General features: G+C 44.9%; 1 protein-coding gene across 1 annotated transcript in view; it reads right to left on the bottom strand.

The window, feature by feature from the left end:
- Positions 1–6,720: 6,720 nt before the first annotated feature.
- The window catches only part of STUB1 (STIP1 homology and U-box containing protein 1), a 45,138-nt gene continuing 41,027 nt past the window's right edge, over positions 6,721–10,831 (bottom strand). The window contains exon 7 of the mRNA XM_029577458.1: positions 6,721–10,705. Within this exon, the coding sequence (XP_029433318.1) occupies positions 10,580–10,705 (126 nt within the window). The 3' untranslated portion in view covers positions 6,721–10,579. The remainder of the gene's footprint in view (positions 10,706–10,831) is intronic.

Here is a 10,831-nt window from a genome sequence, read left to right as displayed (position 1 = left end):
ATAAGTTTTTCTTTACAAAAACAAAGAAAACAAGAGGAAGAGAAGTGAATGGCTCAGAGCTGCAGTGGTTTTTCAGGCCTGCAGCGAGGAAAGATGGAGATGAATTTGCTGCTTCTCAGAGATATTTCCCACAGTGCAAGAGTAATGATGCTGTTGGACACCAGGAGGGGGAGTGGAGAAGCAGCTCTGCAAGTGTTGGTTTGCAACCATATGGCTCCTTAAAATGGCTGCTCCTACAGAATGGGGGAAGAAAATGTCCAGCCTGCGGGGATAGGCATAGGAGTTTCTTCCTCCGGTCTCTGCTCCTCTTGCATGGGTGGGAGGGGGAGGGCCTTTTCGAGGGATTACCTCCCAGGGGCAAAAGCCGGGCAATCAAGAGGAAAACCTTCTGCACAAGCCAATTTGTGCAATCAGGGAAGAAGCCAGGAATCTGGGGCAGTGACCATAGGTTCCCTAGTGCTGAGGAGGCAGGCACCAATGCAGAGCCCCTGTTACTCATTCTCCTGTGGCCCAGGGGAGGACTTGATGGGTGCAGTTCTCATGGAAAGGTTCTCAGAGTGTATAGCCCTTTTGCATAATCGCCTTTCTGGAGAGAAAAGGAGCTTCTTCAAGCACTTGTAACCTTTTTGGGACTGTTCAGTGCCGACTTTGTCTAAGTATCCTAGGGTTGACTGAGTGGCTGGGAGAAGCAGCCTCTGGAGGGTATCCTGGAGGATTCATTGATGGGGAATCAGACAAAGAGCCTCTGGTTCAGTCCAATGAATTTCAGAGTTGCAGACACTGCCTGTTCTTTTGGAAGTAATATTGAATGGTTTGACCTTCTTTGACATTGTCCACAGCTTCTTATAGATAATACTGGCAGTGTAAGGTTGGCACGGATGCATACAAGGGGCGACAGCAGTGACGCGGTTGATCTTGTCTCCATCTACTGGTCGGTGAGCATAACACATGCAGCTGGACTGGTCTGACTGGACTTAAAAATTATCAGATAAGAAGTAATTTCATCATTCAATTTCAACTGCCCCCAACCTTTCTGGGATATTCAGCAAAACTGGGATCTAGATCAATCCTCCATTGTATTGCTGAAAATGTCTGCAGTATTTTAATGAGGTGGCCAGAAGTCAGTCCAAATCTTGATTCTGGTTAGATGCGTATGTAAAAATGAAAAAGTACTAAAAAGCAGGGACTGCAAAATCTGGGGAAAATATATACCAGGCAAAACCGAGAAGTAGTACAAGCATGCTAATGCAGTCTGTCTTAAAGGCAGCACAAGATAACAATGGATAAAGGAAAAAAAAACTAAACTAAATACAAAATTATGCTAGGCCAAACCACCAGGTTTGTTTTTTTTTTGCCAGCTTATAATTATTTGATGTTAGCACACTTTTGCCAAACAAAATAGTGACATACTTGGAGAAAGCAGCCAGTGGAAACGTCTTGCAGGAGCTTCCAATACATCACACACACACAAAAAGGAGTCCTATGACCACAAGCAGTTTTTAATACATATATATTTTATATACTGCGCTTCCTTCTTCATGTAGATATTTACAGGATTACACAGACAACTGCAGTGCATGGAGGAGAGAAAGGAGGAAGGGAGAGACAAATTGTACAAATCTCTAATCAAGAACTGGGTTAAAAAAGAAAGAACCTATTAGAACCAAAACTTGGCCATTCAGTCTCGTGGGTGGGAAGGGAGAGATGAGAGCCAACACCCCATCTTTCAACAGGCTAAAAACCAACATCATGCAAGAAGAGTGCACCGGGCTGCAGTGGAGCAGAAAAGATAGGCAATGGGGATCTGCAAGCAAATCAGAGAGGTTCTTCCAAGTAAATTCTTCACAATACATCGGGGAGAGACAATGCAAAGTTTGGTTTCTTAACCTGATAATTTTCTTTCCTTGAGTCCTACCAGACCCGTCCAGTACAGATGGGTTTTTATTCTCCCTGCCAGCAGAAGAGGCAGAGTACCACCATTTTGCTGTCAGCCTATATAAGAGACTGTGAAGCCTACAGCAGCTCAGTATTTCTGTATCAAAGCAAGAACAGGCTAAAAGTACACATCACCCCACCCCCATGAGCAGGGGAGTTGCAAAAGGGCTCTAGAGGAACTTTGCCATTAAAAACTGTTAAACAAACTCAAACTAGAAAAAAAACCCAAACAAAACATACTTCCAGGCTGGTCACATACTGGACACCCTTAAGCAGAAAGTTGGCTGAACACAGCGAGAGTACATGGACTGGTCTGGTAGGACCAACGGTAAGAAAATTATTGGGTAAGAAACCAAATTTTCCCTTCCTTTTCGGCCCACCAGGCCAGGCCGGATGGGATGTTCCCAAGCCACGCCTAGGGAGAGAGCTGGACAACCCTGCACATAAAAACTAACCAGTATGTTCAATGTTTTTTTAAACATTACTGGTTGCACATACAGGCTAGGCAGACTGCCAGAGAAACTGAATGCAGCCCTGCCCATAAAGCAACCTGACTCCTTGTGAAATGTGCCCTAAAACCCTGACGTCCATAAGCCTCTAAAAATATAGGCTGAAACCAGCCGCCGCCTAAATCCACCTAGAAATAGTGGCCTTAGAAGGTGCCTCACCTTTTTTCTGACCTTCAAACCGAAAGAATTAGAGACCATCAAGTATCTTAGCAAAAATCTTCTAACATCCAAAAGGTGAAGATCTGCCTGATTCCCCCTAAAGGGCAGCAGTCCTTAGACTGATTCACATGACAGATGACACCTTTTTGGGCAAAAAGAAGGGAACTGTGCGGATGGAAACCTCAGCTTCTGAAAAATCCAGAAATGGCTCCCTGACAGGACCTGCAACTCAAGCATACCGAGCTTACAAAAGCGGCTACTAAACAGATGTTACCTACAAAGGCTCAAACAGGGCTCTATGCAAGGCCTGAAGGACCAAATTCAAATCCCAAGCAGGACAAAGTTTGCGAAGAGCAGGTTGAAGATGTTTCACCCCCTTAAGAAACAGAATCACAACCGGATAACTAGCCAAAGAACTTCTTTGAACTCTTCCCCTCCAACAAGTAATGGCTGCAACTTGTACCTTCAAAGAACTCAAGGCTAGACCCCTCTGAGGACCAAGCTGCAGAAAAGGGAAGAATCGAAGGAACCAAGTCTCTAAAAGGAAAAATCCCCACGTGAGCACACCATTTTTCAAAAGTTATTCAAACTGTGATGCTAGCTAAAAATGTGGATTTTTTTTCTTGCCTATAAGAGTTGCCACCACCATTGGAGAATAACCTTTACTCCCCAATCTTCTCCTTTCAATAGCCAAGCACAAGACAAAAGGGAGATGGGTAGTCCATGATCATAGGACCCTAATGTAAAAGACCTTCTACCTGATCCAACTGAAGAGTCCTCTCCACCTTGAGTCTTACGAGATCCACATACTAAGGGTGCCTGGGCCAAGCCGCCATGGCATTACATTCTTTTGATAACCCAGCCACAGAGGAAAAAAGAGAGAAGGAACAGAAATAGCTAAGGTTGAGAGAGAACATCCACTCCCACTGAATCTAACCCTTTTCAACTAAAAAAATAAATAAATAAAAAAAATTTGAAGACTTGGTATTTCAGTGTGGCATGAGATCCTAACATGGCTTTCCTTACTTGTGAGTTATCATGCTGAAGGCTGCATTTATTTGTTTTATTTATATTCCACTTTTCAGCACTGCATAGTGAATTATATGCAGATATTGTAGGTATTTCCCTATCCCCAGAGGACTTACACTCCAAGGCCTAGATTCATCATTTTGCAATAAATATAGCAAGAATAGTGCCCGTGATAAAAAATGGGACGTGGTTAGGGTAATTTTCCTGGTACTGCTTCATATAGCTATTTTACCGCAACATGCGTTAAATTTATCACCCCCGTGATATTTTCACATCGCAAGCTGAGAAGTGCCCGGACGGGCTTTTATAACATTTTGGGCTGCTGCTGGAGAGAGAGCGAGCGCAACAGGCTAGGTTCTCTCTACCTAGCTGCAATCAAGCAAGGTAGAGAGAACATGGTACAAATCTACTCTTCTTTCACCTTTCATCCCTCCCACTCACATTAAATCTTCACTGATGGTAACTGTGATGTTCGTACGTATGACTGTGCAAGTTAAATTGCCCCCTAAAACCCAACTCACCCCAAGTTACTAGTGCCCCCTCTTACAGCAGCATAAATACTTCAAAAATCAGTGGGCCTCCATAGAGGCTCTCTCTCCCTATCTCCTTCTCCTTCCCTCTCCCAATCCCATTTTGACTGTAACACACAGCTATCGCAGGCATAATTTCTTGCGTAGTTATTTCTGGTGTTAAATCCCACGATAGCGTGCATTATGTTATCACATGCAATGTTAAACAGCCCTCATTTCCATTTACTCTGCCCAAACTCCTCCCACTTGAATACAATTTTCAAATTTGCATATGCATTTCACAATGTGGTGTTTATTGCATGCATTACGGCATTATCACAGGCCCTACCACGTTTTGATGAATGACCCCTAAGTTTATATCTGAGGCAACAGAGGGTATTGCCCAAGATCAGAAGCAGCAGCAGGATTTGAACCCTGGTTTCGCCGTTTCGTAGCCCACTGCTCTAACCACTAGACTACTCCTCTGTTATCTATCAGCTCTCACTCTTGGATCCAGAGTATGATCACCCAAGAAATCCATTTGTATATTCTCTACTCTGGCAAAGATGGAGGCAGACAAGAGCCTGCAAATGCCCATCTGCTCACATAAACAAGATTTTGGGTGCCTTCCTGATGATTCATGTCACTGCTGTTGCAATGCTGGAAAGCATCCGCACTGGCTTCCCCTCTACAATGTGCAAAAACTCCTGAAGCACCAGTCTTATGGCTCATATCTCCAGAAGACTGATGGACCACCTGGACTCTACTGGATTCCATTATCCCTGCACCAATCTGCCTTGACAATGAGACCCTCAAACTGGCATCTGGGGTCTACAAAGAATTCCATCTGGAAAGATTTGGAATGGAGAGTTACCAATCCAGACTGTTCCTGGCTGCTGAAGTCAAAGTCAATATCATCTCAAAATTCTAAGATTATGCCTCCCAACAAGACATCAGAGCTGTCTGCAACAAACACATATGGGCCCTGCCTAGCACACAAGATCTAAGGTAGATGCTATGGAACCCAGACCTTGAAGATTTTCCAAAGGTCTGGGAAACTTCAAACATAGTCAATTTTGAACCTGAAGGGTAAGTTTAGAAATCCTTTCTGCTGACATAAAGATCTTGGCCTTCTTTGATTTGAAACATTCTCCTAAGTACTCTGACCTGCAATTGCTGGATTACCCTGGCTGTGGACAACTCCAACTGGACCAGCCGATCGTCTAGGCACGGATGATCCAACAGTTTCCTCCTTGTGAAGCGCCACTGCCACCACCAGTACCTTGGTTCTGGAAGCAGTGGCCAAACAAAAAAGGAATGCCCAAAACTAAAAATGAAAGACCACCGCAAACTTGAGAAACCTCTAATGATCTGGCCAAATGGGAATATGAAGATAAGCTTTGGAGAAATCCAGGGAGGTAAGAAATTCCTCTCTAATATCGCTACACTTACTGACTGCAGGATTTCCATGTGATAACGAGGAACATTCAGAGCATGGTTTACCCACTTGAGGTCCCAAATTGAGTGAAAATTGCCTTCCTTCTTGGGAACCACAAAGTAAATGAAATACCTCTCTTGTCCCCATTGCTCTTTAGGCACTGGTACCACTGCCTCTAATTGAAGAGGATCTAGCATCACCCTTATTGCTCTTTTCTCCAGAAAACAAGGAGATTCCATGAAGATGCCCTGCACTTGGCAGTCAAACCTTTTGCGTCTCATTGGAACCCTTTGAATCTACCTCCGCTGAAAGCATTTCCAACCTTCCAGATCTTTCTACCACTATGAAAGGACCAAGCTGGCTTCCAGATACCCTCCCCTTCTTCCACAGACTCTATAGAGCATCCTTAATGCCCATTCTGCGAAGGCATGAGCAATCATGGACAGAAGTTCCTCTCTTCTAACAAGGTGAACCACTCTAGGATCATTCCCATCTGCCAGAGGAAGCTCACCCTCCTCCAAAGGGTCACCCTTCAAGGGCACTGTCTGGCAAATCCTGCCCCACTGGAGTGTCCCAACAAAACCAATCTTGTGTCTGAAGCATCCTATCACTTCAACCTGTATCTCTTGGAAGGACTGTTGTCAGCAGGATCCCTTACCAGGACAGGAAAGGGTCAAACCCTCCCCCAGAACCCCCCTGCCTCAAACAAAAGGCCTCATGCATCAGAAGGGCAAGCCAAGTGAAAAAGGAGTGCCAAGAGACAAAGAACAGCAGTCTATTAAACCCAGGGATGATATTCCCTCCTCCTGAGGCTTGACTACCTTCCCAAAAGGAGAGAATGGGAGGATCTCAAAAAACCTTGCTGGAGCTGGTGGGAAAAAAGATGGCCAATGCACTCATCTACTCTCCTTCCTTAGAGAATCCTGACCCAGGCCCCAGAAAATTATAGAGGAAAGAGCAGGCCCAATGCTCATGGGCTCCCTCGCCTCTCAAAAGGCTCCTAATGGATAAGTCACCTACATCCATGAAGGAATGGTTCTCAAATTCTAAACACTAGCAGGAAACGCCTAAGTTATAGGCAGGCCTGCACTTACCCCCACACAGAGTGCAATGTTTCCTGTACTCAGCAGCCACTACCATGAGAACTCACACCTGTGCCTTTGCCACAATTTACTTCCCTGACAGAGAAAAGGCCACAGACTGCGTGCCTGTCGTCACCCAAACACTGCCGTTGAATGGCTTTAATAAGCGCCAGTAGTTCAAGAAAGATTTTTTTTTCTTCTAAATTTTACTCTACAGGCTCAGTACTTTTCTGAGATGATGCTGGCACTTCCCACCTACAGAATCCTTCCCGCCAGGAGGAAGAGGAGTGGGGTGGGGGAGGGACAAGGGAACCAGACTCATCTGGCTGTCAACCACACCGCCCCCCTCCCAGAACAAGGTCAAGAGGACTATCAATCCCCTGCTCATCCCACTCAACCAGAGAACCACCAAGGAGACAAACCCCCAGGAGCACAAAATTCCAGGAAAAGACCAGCTGCAGGCTTTACAACCCTACCATCTTCTGGAGGCAAGTCAATACAGAGCTGCTGCAAGCTGCACAGTGCCTTCTAGAGGTTGGCATCAGCAAAACTGTGGCTCTCCACCTCCATCTGCTGGTAGGAGGAGTAAAACTCATCCATACTGGACTGGTTTTGGTGGGATGAAAAGGAAGTTCAAGCTTAGCATGGTTGCCACAGGGTATGTTCTCATGCTCCATAAGATAGTTATCAAAGGATGCATTACAATATCTCACTATATTCTGTGGTAATTGGTAGGTAAAGTGGAGAAACTAATGAGCTAAGAACTAACTGTAGTATAAAGTAAGGAAATGGCATCATGGGATGAGTTACTGTTTCATTTATCCCATAGGAACTGTGCTGCTAATTCTGCTGTGCCTTGTACCACATTTACAGCAAACAGCTTAATAAGATGAATGCACAGTACTTGCTCTCTTTTGTGTCTCTCCCTCTCCCTGCATGGAATAATTCCTGCAGCTTCCTCTCCCCCAAACTTCTATCTACTGCTGTTGCCGTGACTTCCTTCCTTCTCTATTCTACTGCTGCCACCTCCTCCTTCTCTCTCCCCCCCATGCCCCCCACTTGCTGTTACTTCCTCCACACTCCAGTTCCAACCTGCCAATCCAGCCACCAGCTCCTTCCCCCACCCCTCTGCCCCGATCTGCAGTAGCAGCTAATGATTTCACATTATGTCAGCAGATGCTGGTAAATTTCACATTGAGGCAGCAGATGATAGTAAGTTCACATTTTTTTTACAAATGTATCACATTTGTGATAAAATCAGCTCCCTTGGCATCACCTGTTTCCACAAGCAGCAGCAACAAGGGTTCTCCTAGGGCAGCTATGGCCTCCAGTTTTCTAGGAAATACAAGCAAAGGGAAGAAAGGCACCAAGACTCCAGCGGGCTACCTCTCGAATTAAAAGCAGAGATGCAAACCTGGCATCAGCATCTGGCATCTCACTAAAGCAAAGACTGCAACCAACAAGTCTGTTTTAACTGTTATTTCCTGACATTTTAAAAATAGGATTGCGACCATGACGACATTTTTTGTTGCTTAACAAAAATTTTAAAATATGAAATTAAATGGATTTATGTAAAAACAGAATCAAGCATAAGAACTGCCCTAGAAAGATCCAAGCTAAGAAACAGGTAAAAGGCAGTTTGAAGGAAAACAGCACAGAGTTTTCCCGATTCTACTGCGATCGCCTGACCTCTGTAATAATGTAATTAAAGCTCAGCATGCTGCAAAAGGAAGCTCTTACAAGTGGTTTTTCCAAAGCCTAGAAGTGTTTCATGCCGTGATCTGAAGCAGGGGCCCCACTGTATACACACAAGGACAGAGACACCACACATTTCATTTATTAAAAAGAAAAAAAAAAAAAAAGTCAACCGCTAACAGTCGTCACAGATTGCTTCCTAATAGCTATAGACTGACCTCTATCAATGCAAAGGGTAGCGGCGTCTTGCAGGCCTACCATTTTAATTTGTACACGGCCTCCTGCACGGTCAGCGCGAGATAATCAAGACACGCCGAGAGGGTCGGGTCAGCCAAGGGCGTCAGTCTGCCACAGAAAGTAAAAGCCTGCCAGCCAAAGTGGCAAAGGAAATGGCTCTGCAGCATGAAAGGGTAATTTCTAAACCTTCCCTACTGCATGTGCAAGTTAATACTGCTCTCATTTACAGGGGGATTATGAAAGTAGACAATCATTTCAAAACGAAGCTTTCCTCAGTGTGGAGAGGAGACATTCCCAGCCGCTGCATTTCTCCCACGTTGCTGTACTCAATACCGAGGAAGGCCACTGGCATCCAGTGCTAACTGATGGGGCTTTTACTTTATTTATTTATTTCACTCTAAAACCTCAAACTGTGTCATCTGCTGCTCCAATAACATGCTATCAGAGCGATCACTTTGAACCATAGGCTCCATGTTGATCATTAAAAATGAAAGTTCACTGCCCACTAAGCAAGACAGAAGAGGCAGAATAATCCATCCAGCCAACAGCTCACTGTTAGAATTCTAGCACACCAATCCCTTCAAATGTTACAAAGTAGGTTTCTCTCTGGGGATCCTCAGCAATTGGCAGGGGTCCTTGGAACAGAAGTGTCTTGCTTATATCGCAAAGGTGCCCCACATTACCTCTTTTATAAGAAGGGCCTCCTGCGATCTTTCGCGCTGAGTCAGAGCCATCAAAATGGCCCGCTTCTGACACCAGAATGAGAACGCCGCTAATCCAGCAGTGAATGTGCATTCACTCCAGCCTTACCGTTCTCCTTGATCTTCTGGTGTGAACACAGAGTTTCACATTCATTCTACAGGAACTGATCCCATTTAGGGAGTCACTAAGGCTGAATTATGTTCAAATCTGAACACAAAAGCAAACTATTCCACATTTAACCCTGGACTGGTTCCACAGTGCGAATGGAACAGGGAGTGATGCCAGATTAACTAATCCAGGAGTAGACAGGTTTGTTTGCGAAAGCAGCATTAGAAAGATCCCCGGGCAGCAGCCTATTAGTTCCCAACTATACATGGGTTTAAAAAAAAAACCAAACAAAAAAAATTAAACATAGCTAAATCTATAGAAAAATTAGCATTCTTCTATTTTTAATCCTGCTCATTTAAGAAACACTATTGCCTGTATGTCACGATCCAGATACTGGTTCCAACACATCTTCATATATTGTAAAACCCCTACCAATTCCACATTCAGGGGTGTCTCAGAAGCTAGTGTTGGCTAATTTAAGCAGTGCGCAAAAAGTTCCCCTGGGCCAGGACTGAATCATTCAACTACCATTACTCCATGCATGGTGATGCTGAGTGGGTAAAAGTATAAGTAAAAAAAAAAAAAATAGCCCATGGAAATACCCGGCAATTCAACTGGCTGTAGGCAACCTCGTTCCTGCGCCTCCCGCCCATTCAAATTTTATATTAATAATTTCTGCACTGGATTCTTGCATAATCAAAAGGGTTTAACACAGAAGCTGATGAAAGAATCTGGCGCAAGCTTTTACCATAATTCAGAAAGTAACAAAACTCTCTCAGTAAGGATTTCACTCCTCCTTTCCTACAGACAGATGGAAGGTCCTGCAGTGAAAAGGCCTTCCACCTCCTCCTGCGTGGTTGTATTCTCAGAAAAAAAAAAATTTCCCTTCTGTCCTGTCTCTGGTTAGAAAGCCCCCCCCCCCCCCCCTTGACTTCCTACAAGACTTGTCCATGAACACAGAAAAATAGTGCAGGAAGCGGGGGCTCCTCCTCTGTACTCCCAGAGAAACACGCCACATCCCTTCCCCCCGGCATTAAAGGGAACACAGACCACGTGTGAGATGTTTAAGGCAAGGGCTGGCTCAGCACGTTCTGAGAGGCAGTCCCGGAGCAGGGGGACCCCTGCTGCTGGTGCTGCAGTGCTAATCCAGTCAGGTTGGCTTATAGCTCGGGGCTGTCAATAATCTTCCACCCAGCCATTCTCTGAAATGAATGCATCGATCACTTCTTTCATAGCCAGGTTGGGGATGAGCTGATCTTGGGTCAAGGGGCTCCGGGTCACAGGGTCAAAATGACCAACGCGCTGAAAAAGAAAAAAAAAATAATAAATCAAGATTTTTCAGAGGCTGGGAAGAGAAAGGGAACCAGTCAAGCACTCAACTCTGCCTCCCCTGTTCAGAACCAAGAGATAAGAGTCAGATCCACATCC

Source organism: Rhinatrema bivittatum, chromosome 14 (genome assembly GCF_901001135.1).
Source record: "Rhinatrema bivittatum chromosome 14, aRhiBiv1.1, whole genome shotgun sequence".
NCBI lineage: Eukaryota > Metazoa > Chordata > Amphibia > Gymnophiona > Rhinatrematidae > Rhinatrema > Rhinatrema bivittatum.
This window is presented reverse-complemented; position numbering and strand designations above follow the sequence as displayed.